The sequence below is a fragment of the Patiria miniata genome, unplaced genomic scaffold, assembly GCF_015706575.1.
Source record: "Patiria miniata isolate m_02_andy unplaced genomic scaffold, ASM1570657v1 HiC_scaffold_11, whole genome shotgun sequence".
NCBI classification, from domain to species: domain Eukaryota; kingdom Metazoa; phylum Echinodermata; class Asteroidea; order Valvatida; family Asterinidae; genus Patiria; species Patiria miniata.
In genome coordinates, this window is record NW_024037049.1 from 6,571,044 (window position 1) to 6,590,960 (window position 19,917).

Here is a 19,917-nt window from a genome sequence, read left to right on the forward strand (position 1 = left end):
ATCATTGTACCATGCCATTGATGTAAACATCATTGTACCATGCCATTGATGTAAACATCATTGTACCATGCCATTGATGTAAACATCATTGTACCATGCCATTGATGTAAACATCATTGTACCATGCCATTGATGTAAACATCATTGTACCATGCCATTGATGTAAACATCATTATACCATGCCATGGATGTTATTAAAAAGAATGTAGTATCTGACCTCATGGAACCTGATTAAATTGATCAGATTTATACAGTGGGGTGTAGATAAAACATGTACCATGTATTAAATCAGACATACCAAGGCTTTCCTTCCTAACATTGTCTGGTGTGTAACAGTTAAGCAATGTCAGCAATTTCTGTGCAAACTCCATACGCTCCTGCCACTGTAGTAAGGACTGCTTGACTTCTATAAGGGAATAAGAGCATATATTTCAACTCATGTCAGGTTTGAAAGTTCATCATGTGTAGAATTCAAATATCAGAATCAACTATATGCTTCAATGTCTGACAAGGGGGGGTCCTTTACTCAATAATCAACAACCCTGATCTCTTCGTCCCGCCAGTACAAAAACTGAATTACCATTTGATGTATATTTCACTCAAATAATGATTATAATATAGCACTTTATACCGTACTCTCAAAGCACTTCACAAACTAGACAATTCCTGATGAAATGCACTATTTAGTAGTAAGTCAAGAAACAAAAGCTCAACATTGCAAAGGATGTACCACTGACAGACTTCATAACTGTAACCTTGCTGAATCACGAGAATAAAAATGTGTTTGAAGCCTGCTTATTCCCATGAATTTCTAAACCTGATACGTATTGGAAGGTAAATCTAGTCTGGTTTCCTAACAATGTTTCATCTGATGATAAGTAATGAAAATCAGGCATCTTCTCTGATAAAAATGACAAAAAAACTTGGTGGTTCTCACGACTGTTTATACCAGTTAGTACCTTTTCTCTCTCTATATTTACTGGCACACTCCAATGTTAGCAGGGTGATTGATAACAGTTCTACCAGATCACCTGTGACATGGCATGCTGTTGCTTCGTGGTACATCATATGAAGTGTGTTGAACGCCTACAATCCAAAATCACAAGTATGCAGATTCATATCAAATGGCAGTGTAAATGTATGATCTGTATATAAACAATGAAACAAAGGTCCACTGATTTTCACTCCACCGGAAAGCAGAACCAAATTTCAATTTACCTCATGAACCAAAATTCAGCTACTAGAACAAATCTGAATGTGTATGCATATAACAGGATGCCATACATCGGAATTAAATCATTCCTGTAAAACTGTAATTTCACTTGTAATTTTAAGCACATAATGTAAGACTTTCGGCAATTTGTTTATTTCAATACTTCAGCAAACTTGAAGAAAGCTTTGTTTAGTTCTTTTTCAGAGTACATCTTCCAAACAATATAAATATAACAATATGAAGTATAAAACAGTTTAAGTTTTATCATTGAAGCAGAATTTATGAAAACAGATATTTTTGAATGGGAACATCATTGATCCTACTAGATCCTGTAAAATCTAATGCACTTCCCTAGAGCAAATGAATACTATGTATCTTCCAATTTCTACTTTTGTGAACTGTAAAAAAAAAAAAATATCTGGAAAATAATAGAAAAGTTATGATGGGAAGAAAATGCAGTGGAATTACATTGAAAACTTGTTAACATTAAAGGGAATATACAACATTTGCAAACATCGAAAAATAAAACTACCAAGTTTTTGCGAAATACCTTAACAGGATGTTGGTAAATGACAGTCTAAAGCATCCTGTAAAATTATGGCACCTGGTATACTGTCATTTTCAAGAAAAGTGGTATTTTTGTATCAATTTCCAACGCTGATCGGCCGATCAGCGTTGGAAACAACTGGCTTTTTTTCAAATACTGGCCCCAATTGACCATTGCACTTGTTTGCAATCGATTACAAACCTATGAACGGGTACGAGCAAGCTAGACTGGTTCCCTGACCTTACAATTCCCCAATGTATGTAAACTGCTCTGTTTCTTCTTATATGGAGTCAGGGAACCAGACTACAGGAAAATGATCGTTTTTCTTGGTTTTTATAGCATTTTCGAACCCAAAATCTCCAAAAAGTCAGTGTAGCTATATTTGCTTTATATTTCCAACCCCCCAATTCCATCCATTTCTGAAAATTACAGCAAAAACAAATGATGTATATTCCCTTTAATATGCTGAAAAATTGCAGCCTAGAAAAAAAATGTTAAAATACAAGTATAATGTCTCCCCTTTCTCCCTTGCTATTACTTACATCTGCTAGTCTACTGAGTCCATGGTAGGTAATGACTCCCAATCTATCTTCATCATTCTCCAGTAAGACACGAAAAGCGCTGCAAGATTCAAACAAATCAATCAAACTTAATCAGTGAAGCAGTTAAAAAGACTTGCAGTTTGAAACAAAAAAATGTATCAATTCAAAAACCGTCTGTCCCCTGAATTGTGCACTTTTAAAGCAAAAGTTATACCCCATCCAAGAATATACTTTGCAATCAGTGAACAATCTGATTGCTGTGAAATTTGTGCAGTCTGAAAGAACAGATAAGACTCAACAAATACCCCAATAGTGGTTGGGTCTTGAAGTGCTTAAGGATGATGTTCCATTCAGGTAAGTTCAGTGAGTGATTAGTGAGAACCAGTGGGATGTGGTTCTGATTTCTGTGTCGGGCACTGGACATCAATTTTTCCCCGAGAGGATACTTGATCAATACAGAGCTGACATATGGGAGATGTGTAGCGACGTTGGAGGAAAAATTATTGATAGCCAGTTGCATGTTGAGGAATAAAAGTGAAACCTCTGATATGTCTGAGGTTGGGTAGAAGCTGTCGGCAGGACTTCAACATCCTCCTTTGAGCCAGCAGTAGCAACAATGATGTCATCAAAATAGCACCTGTGCTAGGACCCATGCAGGTCTGAAGGTAATGCCTGTACTCGAAAGTAACATTGTCAAGGATGGGTACCAACTGTGTCAGCCTAAGAAGGATTATAGGTAGGGGGGGGGGGGGGTAGCAGTAAGAACCAAGTTCAGTGAGTCTAAGGGGTGTGAGGTTTACAGAGTCTTAACATCAATACTAAACAGGTAGATAGAAGAACCAGGGAACTCAATGGTGTCAAAAATACAGAGGGTGTCATTGGTCTCTGTCAGATCCAGTTAACCTTCCTCTTAAAATGTTCAAAGACAATGGCAAATAAAACAATGTCCACAAATTCTTCTGTTCTCTGAATTAGTTTATTAACTTAAAAATCACTCCTACTTACAACAATACCTCAAGCTTGAGTTAATTACTCTCAAATACACCACTTGTGAGTTGTAATCAAATATATAAATAGAAAATATTACAGCTGTGATGGACTATCACATCCAAAGTCCGAATGAATACGGGATTAATCACACTGGTCAAATATACAATAAAAATGTTGGACTATCACGGACGGTTGAATCTACCCAAGATTCACCACTGTCTGCAAACTATGAATTTAAACCTTCCCAAAATATATGAAAACAAAACTCCTTAAACTTCACTGTATAAGTGGAATTAAACTTCTCTCCGCAAGTATCACCAAATTACTAAGTTCTCTGTAACTCCACTCCCCGCAGGGTCCGTGTGAACAACGTCACCAATTTAAATTCAATAATTTATCCAACTTTTGGTGATGTTTCACGTCCTCACGTTACTACAAATTCAAAATACACTCTTCAGTAGCAGGTTCAGTAAGTTATCTAGCACATCAAAATTATTATTACAATACTACCAATGAACAATTACATAAATACGGCATAAAAACAACTGACTTCTTCCTGGTAGTTCTCCCCACCCACTCCACGGAGACACTGGAAATACTGTAAGCTTAAGCTGCCTTCAGTCCTTCTGCTGACTTCAGTGCCGGTGGCGTCACCTTTGTGCGTCCATCCTCGTCTGAGTTAGGATCAGAGTAGGCCGTCTGTAAATTTATAATTTTAATAAACTCTCACAATAATTTTGAGTCACTATACAAAATACAGGCCGAATCACCAATCAAATGTTCTTCAAAGCTAATCCTAAAAATGATATCAACTGTACTACTCTATACTTCGATCTCATGTCACTTGGACTTTTCTAATTCTTAAATTAACACAATTAAATCAACATCTGATATATACATCAGGTATGCAACAATCCTTATATAGCCAATCTACATTATCTCAAACGGTTCAAATTCTAGATTCAATCCTCAACCCCGGTGAATCTCACAACAATAAACAGTTAAATATAATGAATGGAAAACAATATCTTCTTCTCTTTTATTTAATCATGTAAATAATTAAAGCTTCAACTTACGGTTGCTGGTCGATGTTGCTGAACTGTCTCCCTCACGCCAAAGTTAAAAAAACATTCAAGCACAAATTTGCTTGAAAAGCACTCTGAAGATTTTAAAATGTTGGCTGCACTGCAATTTCACAAGCCAGATTGCTTGGAAAAGAAAATATCTCAGGGCCTGGATTGCCCCAAAGAATCAAAATATATCGCTAGCAGCAGAGCAGAGTGATGGCGCATATACATATACATGTACACAGCTCAGAATCCTGGAGACAACTCCCTCACTTTCCCTTCAAATTCCAGCAACCTTCCACCAATAACCATCTCAATAAGCCACTTGCGTGTAACCTATACCCTTTGGGATTTACATTTGAAAAACGTCTGGTACAATGACTTGCTCAGAATGCTTGGCACATTTTAACTGTGAATTCTCCAGACCAAAGACACTGTTGCTAATCACATGATTCGGGGCAAGCTCTTGCATAGTTACGTAAGAGACGCTCAGCACCAATACATCGTTCACAATGGGTGAGAATGGCACAAAGACACCAGACCATGCCGGGGCTGGGGGTTGCTAGCATAAGGCTTGCCCCGAATCACGTGATATAGTAACAGTCTCTTTGGTCGGGAGAATGCTAGGTTAAAACGTGCAAAGCATTGTATTAGGCAAAATAAAAAAAAACATGTTTAGCGTCCTGCCTCTTTGACAAAAAGGAAGGAGGAGGCCCTTTTTTTTTTTTTTTTTTTTTTTCAAAATGGCCGCCCGACACATTTTTCAAGACAACGCGGCCGGGCTATTTTTCAAAATGGCCGCCACCTGGACTCATTGACTATTTCCACAGCTTTATACACGATATAAAAGTCTAAAAATACGATTTCTTTCGTCAGAGATCGTTAAAATTTATCAATTTTTGTCTTAAAAAAAAAAAAAAAAAAAAAAAAAAAAAAGGAGGCGGCCTTTAAAAAGAAGCGGGCGGGGACGCTAAACATGTTTTTTTTTTTACTTCGCCTTAAGTCAGCGTTCCAGATTTTATTCAAATTTAACACGCAAGTGGCTTATTCCTCACACTCATTCAAACTTAACTTCATTCCCAATCTTATTTAAACCAAGCTCATGAATATGCAAAATATCTACCTTACCAGAGTGGAGATACCAGGGATGTGTATTGTGTGCATGTGGGTACATGGAAGATGCTCCTAGAGGTATTGTGTGTGGAATGTGTTCTTATTGTTATCTTGATCAGTCAACCACGGCTGGCTAGGTTTGGGCTCTGATCCACTCATGCATAGTTATACAAGGGTTAAAAAAAACCAGAATTATTCACACTACCTATTAAATAGTCACAGATACAAGAGAAGGGTGGTTTTATTGTGACAGTCTCTCCATGTGGGAGGGTAGCTATTGGATGTTTCTGACAGGAAAGAGTCCAAGTAATCAGAAATAAGTTCAGCAGGTCAACAAATACATAGAATTGGTTTTGACGAATTGCTCATGTAGGAAATGTAACAGCTAGCCTGAATAGGGACCTGGACAGAATGAGGATCTGGGCACACAAGTGCAAGGCCTTCACAGTTTCCACAAAGAGGAGCTCATAGAGGTTACCCCTCTTTTGGGGGAACACAAAACTAGCTGAGGAAGATGAGCTGGAAGTCTTGGGTAGCACATTTGAAAGGAAACTCACCTGAGCAAAGCACAAGATTTCAGCTAGAGCTAGACAGAAGCTAGGAGCTTTTAGGAGATTAGCTAACAAGCTGAATGTAGGAGGAAGAGCAACTGTCTATATAAGGTACAGGTTCGCAGTGTTATGGAGTGCACATCTCTATCTTGGATGAGTGCTTCGATCACCACATGTAGACTCCTTGGAAATATCCAGAGCAAAACTCTCCATATCATCGGTGTGGATAAACAGAAGGCAAGTGCAAATCCTAACATTCAATCTCTTCATAATAGATGTCAAGTGGCAGCTACAAGAATTCTCTACAAGATGCATAGCAGTATTTGTCCAATTTGAAGGCTGTGCTCCTGCAGCCAGACGAGATACGACGTGCAACGCGCTTGAGCTTGTCGATGCAGAGACACGCAATCGTTAAGCCAGTCTCTAGGACCTATTCCATTGGCAGAACTTTCATCCACATGGCAGTCCATGTCTGGAACAGACTCCCAGAATGTGTAGTTGGAGACATTAAAGACAACGGCGGTCTCTCCTTCAACAGTAGGGTGCAATCAACATCTTCAATGCCTTGATGTGTAGCAAACTCCTTACCACTCTAAGCTGCTGTGAACCACAACTTGGCCCACCGAGACTTCATTTATAGAGCTCTGTTGCCTATATCTGTGCATGACCATGGTCATACTCCAAACTGGAATGGTGTTGAAGCTCATATTGGACTGATAATGTAGCGATGAAAATTCATTGTAGCACCCTCATTATGTGAAACATTGATGGTATGAAGGTAGAGTTCTTCTCTTTCATTTCTGCCTGGATGAAGGTGCAGTTACACACGAAACATTGGCTATTTTAGTTGGACAATTCAGATGAATTTAAAAGGCAAAATATTGACAAAGTACAAGACTCCTTCATCATTTTGTTTTTCTCCTGTTATCTTCTGTTGTTTTGCTGTGATTCTTCAATGATTACTAGTCACTATTAATAAAGCTGGAGAAACATAATCCGTTGGCTACATTCAAATAGTCCTTGCCAAAAATGCATGAATACTGATTACTGTTTTCTGAGTTGTTCTTTAAAGGGAATATACAACATTTGCAAACATCGAAAAATAAAACTACCAAGTTTTTGCGAAATACCTTAATAGGATGTTGGTAAATGACAGTCTAAAGCATCCTGTAAAATTATGGCACCTGGTATACTGTCATTTTCAAGAAAAGTGGTATTTTTGTATCAATTTCCAACGCTGATCGGCCGATCAGCGTTGGAAACAACTGGCTTTTTTTTTCAAATGCTGGCCCCAATTGACCATTGCACTTGTTTGCAATCGATTACAAACCTATGAACGGGTACGAGCCAGCTAGACTGGTTCCCTGACCTTACAATTCCCCAATGTATGTAAACTGCTCTGTTTCTTCTTATATGGAGTCAGGGAACCAGACTACAGGAAAATGATCGTTTTTCTTGGTTTTTATAGCATTTTCGAACCCAAAACCTCCAAAAAGTCAGTGTAACTATATTTGCTTTATATTTCCAACCCCCCAATTCCATCCATTTCTGAAAATTACAGCAAAAGCAAATGATGTATATTCCCTTTAACATCAGTGAAGTAGTTCTTTTATGTCAGTTGGAATAGTGGCAGAGTCCTAGCTATGGGTTGTTACAAGTCTAAAGAACAATTGAGTGGTTAATGAATAAAAGCATTTGTAACAGTTTGATTCTTTCTGTCTCTCTTTCTGGTCAATTCAGAATCAGAGTGATCTAGAACAGCATCTTGATAGCCAATGGGCTATGCACACAAGTAACTCCCTTCGTGCTGCAGCTGAACCGCCAAACCGAACTAAAAATAGCCGAACTTGGCCTTCAGAACCTAACCCGAACCAATACGAACCCAAATGTCAGTTCGGAAAGTTTGGCAAGTATTTGTTGACAGCGCTAGGAATGCTAAAGCTTGCAATGAAAGGGCAAAATTAAAGCGCACGGATGATTGAATTTACCGTGTTGACAAGTCACTGCATTCATCTTCATTATTTGCGATGTTCTAGCAAGGCATACAATGGGATATCGGGCCAATAAGCATTGAAAACAATGTACGCACCTCAGCACCTACAATTCTCTCAATGAAAAGCGTGCTCTGTTTGGACCAAACCATTTGTGGTGAAAGGTGTACTTTCCTCTGCACAATTTTACCAGCATTTCCATATTTTCAAAATTACAATTAATACTTTTTATGGAGTCAGAAACCTCTCCCTAGTTCAGAATAAGTTCTTAATCATCGCAATATATATTTTTTTGGAAAATACTTCATACGAAAAACAATGTTATCTCCCAAAAGAGGGTGGAGCAACCCTTTAAAAAATTAATGGATCCGTCCACAGAATGAGAATTCGGTGAAAGTAGTCGCAAATCGAAAACTTGATTTTTTTTTTACGGTAGCTATTTATCAGCTTGTTGCTAAAAATAATTATGATTTCATAAGTTTAGTACAGTAAAAGGACCTGTTTGTTCTTATAACAAAACTACAGGGCGTCCTGAAAAAAAAAGTGCATGTAAACCCCTCCATTTTTGCTAAGTTACAACCAAAATTTTCTGCGGATGTTTACACCATCTTCAAGGTAATAGATTTAGCTTGAGAATACCGTTTGTTTCATTGAGATTGCTTTTGTAAATCCATAGATATGTTTGAATAACGGCAAAGCCAAGAAACCCATTTTGTGCCACTTTCTGTGAAGCAGTTAAAGTCAGTATAGTCCTAGTCTAAAACCAAATCACTTTACTGTTAGTGATTTTAATTTTTTTTCAAGCAGAGTGTGGAATATTTATTTATATTTAATTGAACTCTTTAATTGAAGTTTTAAAGAAGTGAACCTGTCTGTACTATTAAATTGTTTCAACATAAGAACAAAACCCTATATTGTCGTGTGAATGGAATGTTTGTCTTACACCCATAGGGATAATCTTATCAAAAGAGCCACACTGGCATTGTCTGATCTTTGAAGCACTCGCTTCTTAATAGCTCCTTCATACCAAAGTAGTTCTCAAAAGTCCTACCTCATCCTAAAAAAATCATGAAACGGGCTGTGTGGTCAGGGTTGAACGTATAACTTTGGCCAAATAATGTCTAAAATACGATACTAGTTCGTTCATAAACAGTCCTCAATACGTCCATCTCGTCTTTATCCCGTCTGCAGTCCGTTGGTATCAAGTTCAGATCGGGTAAAATTGCCCGTTCACCTCATGCGGAAAACGTTTCCAAGCAGTCCAAGCCCCTCCATAGTCAGTTTAAACCCGTTCTGAACTGGTTCTACCTTGTTCCCCAATAAGTCCAAACCCGTTCTAACTAGTTCTTAACTCGACCACCTCGTTCCCAGACAGTTCACCTTGTTCTCACCACCTCCTCATCTCGTCCCTATTGCGTGCGGAACGTAATTGCATTCACGTCCTAGCCCGACTGCTATAAACTGCCAGTCCTCATTCGAGTTCACCGCTTCAAGATGTAAACATGCACACGTACTGCAATTGATGCCCGACTGGACCACGTTGTAACACGTCCCTAGTAGGATCGAAGTACGGCAATTCCATTCCTAGTACGTCCATCTCGTTTTGAGTACGTTGTCACTCCGTCTAATTGCCGAACGGGATGGCCGCCAGAAAATTTTGAGCAGGCTTGAAGTTTTGGAGCACCCTTTCCGTCCGAGCCCGTCCATGAAGTTCGTAAAAAAAACGTAATAAGTTGCTACTACGTCCACTCGGTTTGCACACAGTTTGAGCCCGTTCGGCAACATTTTTAAGAACGTAGTGAGAACTAGTTTGGTGTGATGGGGGTATAAAAGTGGCACAGACTTTTTTTTGGCTTTGGGTTATTCAAACATATCTCTGGATTACAAAAGCAATCTTAATTAAACAAATGGTATTCTCAAGCTAAATCTGTATCCTTGAAGATCGTGTAAACATTTGCAGTAAATTCAAGCTGTAAATTGGTGAAAATGACGGGGCTTACATGCACTATTATTTTCAGGACACCCTGTAATCAGCAATTATTGCCACAAACCACGGTTTTAGTGCTCAGGGCATGCTCGGACCATGGAGCTATCTCGGACGGAACTCGTCGGGAAAACAAATTGAAATCAGCATGTGTGGGAATTGGGAAACTAATTTTGATCATAGTTCGCCGGGCCGGGCCGGGCTAGCCTGTGGGCCGCGATAGGTGCCGGTAACATGTAGCAATTTAAGCTGTTCATTTCTCAATGTCATAAACTCAAATTATTATTGTATTTTGTTTACACAACAAAAATGAGATTCCTTCTTCGACTTGGGTTGTATAGCTTGTGGAAATTGCGGTGCCTATTTCTGTCAGACGTGCGCGGTACACACGTGTTTGTTCAAACAGGGGAACGGCCTATATGCTTTTCATTGTAGCCCTATACATTGTACCCTGGACATGTACATTATGAATGGACTTTCGAAGTCGAACCGAACTGAAGTTCGGAGAAAAAAAATCGAACCGCAACTGAACCGAACTGAACTTTGAGGATCAACAGTGGGAATATAGACATGGGGGAGAACACTGGCCATTTGATAACACTGCTGACGACACCTGACATTTTGGGTTTGTGCACATTCAGAATATTAGTCGTGCATACTTCACACCAGTCTGTGCATGCCATGTGTTCCTTCTTCTCGGGCTTCTTTAAGTGGTTACAAAGTACTGACACCAACATTTTAGACTTTGAAAAACATCCAATAACAAATCACCGATCCAAATACACTGACAAAGTTTCTCCTGCTCTGAAACTCCAACTACTTTGTGCTAACCTGATGAGTGTAGTCCAGCAGGAGCTTCTTTCCAGGCATTCTAGGTAGCATCTGAGTGTCATGCGCTTGAACTCCTGTATCTGAGCTGATTCCTCTGTTCTCATGTCTGGTTGACGAGATACGAATAGCTTCATCATGCGGAATAACTCATCAACCACCTGTACGGTACAAGAACGTCAGTTGTTTCTGAACGAATATCAAAATGTCTCTGAATGATTTTTTTAACTTTTGCCTTTTTTTTCACTTCACTCTCTATTGGATCAAAACATCTAACCTTTCAACCTCATAAACTCAAACTGACTATGGCACCTAAAGTACAATTTTAAATTAAGATCCCTTTTCATATTCAGGAGGATAGGGGTAATCCCATGGTCGAGGAATTAAATAGAATTGGGTGACCCTATATTAACTCTAATGGGCTCCTGTGAAATAATTCTGGCTCACAATACTAACCAACTAGTAATGTGGTAATCTTAATGGAAGGGGAACAATACCTGAGAGCTTCAATGACTTCCTTGATTAATCCAGCATTACTTGTGTGTACCTGCTCAGGTTAAACTACCAGCATTGAGGTTTGTATTTGGGGTCCATTTTTTAAGATCAATGAAATCAATAAAACATTGATGTTAGACATGGATGAGTGAACACATGTCAGTGATGTTCTGGGTTGGTTGTTGAATAAACTGGTCCAATTTTTAACACAAATTTTGTTTAAAAAAAAGAGATTAAAACTACACTCGCAATAATTTTACGTGCCGTTTTCATAGACTTTTCGTCTTTTCTTATGTAAATAAAATCACATATTGTGGACAAAATTTTTCCTGTGCCACTGCCGGCCAATGCCTTCAAGGTCATTAATTCAAACTTAAGACCTCGTGACATGATAAAAAGGAGATTGTGATAGGGCCCTCTTTATTTTTGGTCAAGTACGTGTAGACAAAGTCAATTTTAATCATCCCAGAACAACTTCTACCACCAACACTTGACTTCTGTTAAATCTACCAACAATAATAAACATTTAAATAATATTTTTTGGTAGAAAATGTGATTTTCGTATGCATTTTACAGTTCATGCAATGTGAATCAAAACGGTTTTGTGCATTCACCGTGCATCAAAGTGTTCGGCATATTTATAGTGGTGTTGGCTCTTGTCGTCCTCATGATCGTTTGACCCCAACATATCCGAAACAAAATCAAAACTATTTGCTTTACCCACGACACTCTTCTTGGTTTCAATCTGCAACCCCTCCCTCCCCCCAAAAAGAAGCAAAACACCCCCCCCCCCCGGCATATTATACTTTAATTCACACTATTCTTAGAGATTATGTTTTGTTCCCTAAAAGTCTGAAATCCAAACATCTATGAAGAATTCTGATGCTTGCACAATTCACGTGATCACGTCCGATCAATCTTACCATAGGATACTGGCTTGCATATGGGGTTAGAAATCTAAACGCCCATTGCATATTCTGGTGGACTGCCAGTGCCCTTGAAAACTGTGGTGATTGTTGGCAGCACAGACGTAGTAGGCCATAGTAGGCTGGCAGCATGATACGATTAAACATCACTACCTCTTGATCATCATGGTCAGCTCTGAAGGTGAAGGCAAATATAACGGGTAAGCCACCCCAAAAATAACTAAATATATCAATAAATAAATAAAACAAAAATCTTTGCATTCGGAGTTGTAAACACAAGCTTTTGACAAAAAAATTCAGAAAGGAATAATTGCTACATGGTCATTGCTCAATCGTATGTTATTAAGCCTGTTGCGGGTACCTGGGTACCCGCCCGCGGAGGCCCAGAACCGGTTCCATTTTATCGGGTCGGGTACCCGTAACCGAATTTATAAATTTCGACGCAACGTCTGAGACCAAAAAAACCCACAAGTACATGCATTCAAATATCACTAACAGAAGATTTACAAAGTTCAGAGTGAGTTTACCGACAATTCCAAAACTCCATTTTGCGGTTTATATTTTGTTTTCAGTTTTACTTAGACTATCTTTGATGCGTCTCCAGAAGCCCGAAAGTGGCGAAACACGATAGTATCAACCCATTGTTTGTGTTTGTAATAAAGCTTCTTGTAGCCGCTAGCCAGGAAATCATCTTCTCTGATGCACCGCAGATGGCGGGTAGTACCCGTAACAAGTCCGTAACCTAAGATTTACAAAGTTCAAAGTAAATTACCAACCATTCTAAAAGCTCCATCTTGCGGTTTTTAGTTTGTATTCAGTTTTGTTGACTATCTTTGAAGTTTGAATTGATGCGTCTCCAGAAGCACGAAAGTTGACCCATTGTATGTGTTTTTAATAAGTTTCTCGTAGCGGGCCGCCAGGAAATGATCTTCTTTGATGCACCGCAGATGGCGGAATAAACAAACGATACTAAGTGATTGGCGTTTTAATTGCAGTCACGCACAACATCAAAAGATGACAAAATGTAAGCCCAAGTTACTTTGCTGTGTCTGTGTGATTATTTCTTGTCCCTGACATTCCCTGTCTCATAACCTTAATGTCCGGTGATCATCATGCCACGTTCAGGAAGTAGCCACAAACCATGTTCCATCTCCGGTTTTTTTTCACAAAATTAATGTTAGTTTGGAAAGGGATTTTAGGCCACTGGTAGTCTCTCAGCCATTCGCTGCTGAAGGAGCGTGAAAACGGTTTGATCTTCATACGCATTGTACGCGGCAGTTGTCTGCGTGCAGTCTCATCATGACGTATGACGCGCTACAAAAAAACGCGAAAATGAGACTCCACTACAGTTTGTTTTACCTTGGTTTTATCCGCCTATCGTGCGGCCATCGTAACCCGTGCATAAAGTCTAAGGAGGTGCGTGAAAATTGCCACGCCTTTTCAGTCGCACCACAAACCTGCGTATCTCGATTTTTTGCCAAATTGAGTTTTGTCATTAACGTTATTATTTCATCAAAGTGCTCATTATCAGAAACTTTTATTCCGATTGGAGTTCTATTTAACTAAGAACGCTAATTAGACTGTGCGGCGTATCTCCGTATCTGGCAAACGGCCACTATTAAGCGCGTTGTATGACATACGATAAACATGATAAAAATCTGTTTCATGAAGTGACGAATAACTTTGGAGCTGAATTTCTCAAAAACTTAACAACTCAGATGCACACGGATTGCATACAATAAAGTTTAATCTATAATTTCCTAGCAACAACTTGAATTCTTACACAGGGAATATATGGAATGAGCCTACAAAATAATGACCAACTTTAAATCCGTTTTTCTCGAAACACACAAAAAAATGCGAAACGTCGGTTCGTGGTGCAACCGACAGATTGTTCTTCCTCAAACTCAAAACGCGTGGCCCGTCAGATCACCGTCCGTTTTTCACCGATAGTATACATTTTAAAATATTTGCCGGGGGGGCGTGCGGCCCCTGCACCCCCCGCTGGATCCGCCAATGACTCTAACATTTGTGCCTGAAATTTGAGGGTTCCAAGGAAACGTATACAAGTACATGCATGATGCCAATATGTTATTGACAATTTGAAAATGAAGCCTGAAAACGGGCAATTGCAAGAGGACTTAAATCCCTGCCTAGTTCATAAAGTTACTCACAGGATATAGTTGTAAGGGATGTGCTTGACAACGGTAGGATTGCTGATGATGAGTTCAACATTCTCTGGAACATCCACACATGCATTATACCAGAACTGTAGCAAAGCCTAATCATACGTCCAAAAATACAGGAAAAGAACAGCACAAAATTGCAGATCATTGCATGTGAATTTTGAAATAGTTCCATACTCGATTATTCCAATTACCCAGAAACAAACTGGTCACTTCAATAAGAAAAAAACATACTCAAAGGAAAGATGGGGCAAATATCCTGTAAATTATCACGCAAAAAATGTTTTTGATTTAAAGGAAACAGTCATTGAAGATTTTTTTTTAAAAGTGTGCTTGTTATATTTTTGACATGCATTAGTAAGGGAATTCAGTATGAGACACGAAATGTGCATACGGTTTTCTTTGTCTTCTAAATATGTGTAATAGCCACCGAGGGTTATTTGTCATGAACCCAACTTAGGATTTTGAGAAATGCTGTTGAAATGAACTATAATGCACAATGATCCTATAGACCTACATAGGATGCTATTGTTGGCAATAGGTAGTCAATTCATACTGCATAGACACACTGTGTAGTTGTATGTAATGATCAAGAATGAGTAAGGCAAAATAAAAAAAAAACATGTTTAGCATCCTGCCTTTTTGAAAAAAGGAAGCAGGAGGCCCTTTTTCCCCCCCTCCAAAATGGCCGCCCGACATTTTTGGGGGATTCAAAAAAAAGAAGAAAAAAAAAGGAGGCGGCCTCCAAAAAGGAAGCAGGCGGGGACGCTGAACATGTATTTTTTATTTCACCTAATGCATTAATAGTGTGGAGCACAAATTTAACAATCTCGAGGATTAATAATTTTACGATAAATGTTACAACTACAAAAAGTAAAACTTAAGAAGAATTGATATTTAAGAACTGGTTATCTAAAAATGCTACAGTATATGCCTTTCATGTTTCATCCCACTACTTCTTTAATTTATATAAGTATTTGCATTCAAAACTATACAGTGGTGATGCCGTGGCCTACACCGTGTTATGGGCCAATAGTTAATTTTTTTTTCTCTAGCACCTTGCCTGTGAAATTGTTTGCATTTAAATACACTTAACACATACCAAACAATGTTAGGCACATGGGTACATACCTGTTTGTTGTGATTGCAAGCTAGTGGTGGTTCAGATAACTTTGGCTGGTACAAGTTCCACAGGTCCATGAAGAACTGTGAAAACTATGACAATGATAGCACAAACTTTTGAACAAAGATGTCAACATGTATTGGGAACTAGGGGCAGCACCATGGATAATAACTGTAAAGCAACAGCCTGGCCGCAACAATTGGACATAAATAAATCCGACAGGCCTGTCAACCCCCCCCCCCCCAAAAAAATACTGGATCCACCCCTATAAACACTCTGAAACCTTATGCCAAACAAAATAAATGGTGTGCTTATGGTAACGGCCTGAAAAAAATCCAGGGAGATAGTTAGGGAAATAATTTGTGGATGGTGACTTTCTTCGAAAGAAATCAATAAGTTGCTAACTTTTACATTTATATCTTAAGGGGTGCTTCAATCCATTTTGGAACTTTTACACCATTTCTCGAATAAATTCTTTACAAAAATTTTATGGTGACATTAACAAAACTTATTTTCAAAAAAAGGGCATTTTCGGATTCCATAAAAATTTTTAAGCAGTGGAAATGCTGGTTCTTACGAAAGAACATCCCTAGACCGTAAACAGTGTGGCCAACAGAGCTCTGTGCGTGACACTTTGGTGATTGCGCTGGCACTACACTTCACAAAGAGCATGTGCTTTTCGTAATGAATGCATCGTACATATGTACGTTTGTATGAGTGGTATCAGCCAAGCTGGGATGACCGTATATTTCAAGGCTTGTCTCTCCACCTGCTCTGTGTCATACCATGGAGGTAGCTGCGCAATATTCAAATTGAAGTCACTGATCGATGCAGTAGTGTAGCAGTGCACTTCAGATTTAAGTGTAGCGCTTATTTCCGGAATCAGAGAGGGTGCTAGTGCTATGTAATGCCTGGCTAGAAATTTTCAAGTATGGAAAATGGTTATGTTTGTTGCAAATAACTGTAAGTATGCCTTGTGCTCATTTAATATAATCAACTACATATAGCAAGATGACAGTAAAAAGTTTGAGGTCGGCAATTCCAGGTCAGTTGGGTTACCATAAACACACCATTATTTTTTGTTTGGCCTTCGGTATAAAAAACACTATATAAGCACCACATTCCTATTATCTTATTATATTTAGGGTCAATGGGGCACATATTCCAAAATTTCAAGGAATGACATTATCGATGAGATTTAAAGGTTTGCATGGTGGAAAGATACTATAACGAGATAAGTGTGCGGTAGCACCATGTGAATAAATCTCTTTTGTGAGTATGTGTGGTTCTACATTTCAAACAGTATGCTCTGCCCTGCAAATAACTGTAAATATGTGTGGTTCTGAAAAGAACCGGAGGGACTCAATGTTTCAAACAGTATGCTCTGCCCTGCAAATAACTGTAAATATGTGTGGTTCTGAAAAGAACCGGAGGGACTCAACGTTTCAAACAGTACGCTCTGCCCTGCAAATAACTGTAAATATGTGTGGCTCTGAAAAGAACCGGAGGGACTCAACGTTTCAAACAGTACGCTCTGCCCTGCAAATAACTGTAAATATGTGTGGCTCTGAAAAGAACCGGAGGGACTCAACGTTTCAAACAGTATGCTCTGCCCTGCAAATAACTGTAAATATGTGTGGTTCTGAAAAGAACTGGAGGGACTCAACGTTTCAAACAGTACGCTCTGCCCTGCAAATAACTGTAAATATGTGTGGTTCTGAAAAGAACTGGAGGGACTCAACGTTTCAAACAGTACGCTCTGCCCTGACGACGGGCAGAGCATACTTTTTGAAACGTTGAGTCCCTCCGGTTCTTTACAGAACCACACATACTTACAAAAGAGATTTATTCACATGGTGCTACCGCAAAACTTATCTGTCTTAAAGACATTATCAGAGCCAATATTCACAAGACATGCACATATTACACTGAATGCATGCAGACATTACATGTCATTATGTCAATCGCTCAAGACAAATACTTCTAGTCATCCTATTTGTTGAACACATTTTTGAGACCAAAATGTCACATTATGATTTACAAAATACATTTCTGGCCAAATCATCTATTAAATTTTTGATCTTAACTAGACATTAAAGAGTAGGAACTTTGGTAAAATCCAAAGCAGTTTTTACCAAACCAAATTCCAGATTACAGTGCAAAACAAATCTTATCATGGGCCTATGCTCCACACTGATCAAGATAGCACAGCTTCTTGTTTGCATGTTGTTTTCCCTCTAGCACCTTGCATTAGAAATAATTATACACAAAACTGCATAAAGAGTGGAATTCTTGCAGGTTCAAGATATTCCTGTTCATTATAAATTTAAGAAAAATGTTATTTCATCACTGTTTCCCAATTTTTTGGGTGAAGTGCGCATGCTCACTTTTAAATGTGCCAAAATACAACAATTATGACAGATATGAAGTCAAATATGTGAATGGAAAAAAGTTAAGAAAATCATTGAAGCTTTCCAAAATGTCCAGCGTAAATAATCTAGCACATGCCAAATTTGAGGCCTTGATGTGTGACATTTGTCCTATCCCTGTTACATTGGTACTTTGCCGTTCAAGTGTACTTAATGACTTCAGGTTTGTTTGTTGGGTAGGTAGTTTGCTATTCATAATCACTCTTGAAGGACTGCATTAAGGAGTGCAACAGAATGATAAAATCATAGATACTGGGATGGGGAGAAAAATTTGACCCATATACGTTATATTCCCCCCCCCCCCCCTCCCCAAAAAAGAGAACAAAATAAAAGCGTGTGTCGATTCGGTGTAAGCTCTATGATTCTACTAGCGAGTACTTACCCATAGAGCATTACTTACCCATAGAGCATTACTACATATGCAATATTCCCTGGAGGGCACTACCCATTTGCTAAGATTTATTACCAACAGTACCTTGCGGCCCGCCTGCCAATATGTCCTCTTTTCTCTAGCGTAAAGGCACACAATTCCCCCTTTTTCGAAACGGCTGCCACACCTACAAATGGGTGAGTTCTTGTTCTTCCAATTGAGTGCTAACTTCATAATTGAAGACAACAACACTTGTGGTGGGGTGTGATGCGAAGGGAGGCTTGATGTTTAGTCATAGCCCCTATTAGTAGAGTTTCTGATGGCTCATCTGAAAATAGTTGTCTCATGAATATTAATGTCTGTGTGAAGTTTCATGCTTTTATGAAAAATTGTTTCATACATCTGCTGGACTAATTGAGCACAAAATGTGCTCGTGTATGTATGTTCAGGCGAAATTGGCCGCGTCTTGCCTGTGAAGTTACCTACCATGCTAAGTGGGCAAGGTAAAGCCTTGTCTTTGAATAGTGAAGGTAATGCCATATATTCACACACAACCACAAAGGTCTTTTACCATTCTCTTTTCTATTTTGCTGATGATGCAGTGGCTGAGAACAGAGAAGTAGGCAACCAGCTTGGTAGTACCATGAATTGATGCATCTGTGGATCAAGAAAAGTACTTATTATCACTGCTTACTAACCCCAGTCCTGAGTTTTCTTAATTCTTAATAAGTACTGCTGTGCACATAATCTGCTACACTGAAAATGTATGAACATTGACTCTCAAGCATGTCTTACAACCATATGAACTGAATCCAACAAATCCCATACATTTGCTTAGTCAATATTGATGAAGTTAGTATTAATGATAGGTGTTGGTTGATTTTATGAAATTTGGTACAAGGGTCTTTGCTTACAACTAGGAAGAATGAAAGTGCACATGCATGCTCCAGCGAATTTCCATACTCATGAGCAAAAGTGTCATTTCAGGCAGAAACCTCAATGTTACAGCTATCTCATCACCAAAGGGTGCCAGAATTTTGGTTATTTTGCTGTCGTCATTTGTTTTTTCTTTGGTTATTCATTGTGTCAGTACATGGCAGTAAACCAATGAGAAAACTTTCTCACAAGTATTTTAAATAAGCATATTTCTTGGTTCACATTTTGAACAGAAACCTCTAAATTGAACAGAGTCTTTCTGAAATGATATCACAGCTAAAATGCCCTTTCAACTGTCATAGAAAAAAAAGGGAAAATTTTCAATGTTGAAAGAAGTGATCTGTTTAGGTAAAAAGAACCAAAATGGGAATACCAAATTTTTCGTACATTTAAAGGAGTGGAAAATTGCACAAAATACGTTCCTAAGAAAAATTCACTTGGGGGAGGGGCTTGTGCTAAAGATTTACCTTCCACTTTCAAACTGTTAAAACAAAATACAAAGCTATACGTAACTGTATCAAGCACACCTCAAGATCAGTGTTGAGGCATGTTTTAAGTTTAAAGTTCATGCTGTTTAGAGTTAAAAGAAACCCCCCCCCCCAAAAAAAAACTATTAAAGGAATTGT

General features: G+C 38.7%; 1 protein-coding gene and 1 long non-coding RNA gene across 7 annotated transcripts in view; both read right to left on the minus strand.

Moving 5' to 3' along the window:
• The window catches only part of LOC119743212 (ubiquitin carboxyl-terminal hydrolase 34-like), a 140,423-nt gene that overhangs the window by 20,059 nt on the left and 100,447 nt on the right, over positions 1–19,917 (minus strand). For all 6 annotated transcript variants that reach the window (XM_038219640.1, XM_038219607.1, XM_038219632.1 and 3 more), the window contains 8 exons: positions 18,927–19,012; positions 15,565–15,648; positions 14,422–14,528; positions 12,245–12,422; positions 10,830–10,987; positions 2,303–2,381; positions 960–1,086; positions 299–406 (listed from right to left, as the gene is read on the minus strand). In XM_038219640.1, the coding sequence (XP_038075568.1) occupies positions 299–406; positions 960–1,086; positions 2,303–2,381; positions 10,830–10,987; positions 12,245–12,422; positions 14,422–14,528; positions 15,565–15,648; positions 18,927–19,012 (927 nt within the window). The remainder of the gene's footprint in view (positions 1–298; positions 407–959; positions 1,087–2,302; positions 2,382–10,829; positions 10,988–12,244; positions 12,423–14,421; positions 14,529–15,564; positions 15,649–18,926; positions 19,013–19,917) is intronic.
• On the minus strand, positions 3,263–4,784 carry LOC119743241. Its single transcript, XR_005272997.1, has 2 exons — positions 4,369–4,784; positions 3,263–3,991 (listed from the first exon to the last, which is right to left on the minus strand). It is a non-coding gene; the product is annotated as an uncharacterized LOC119743241 (long non-coding RNA).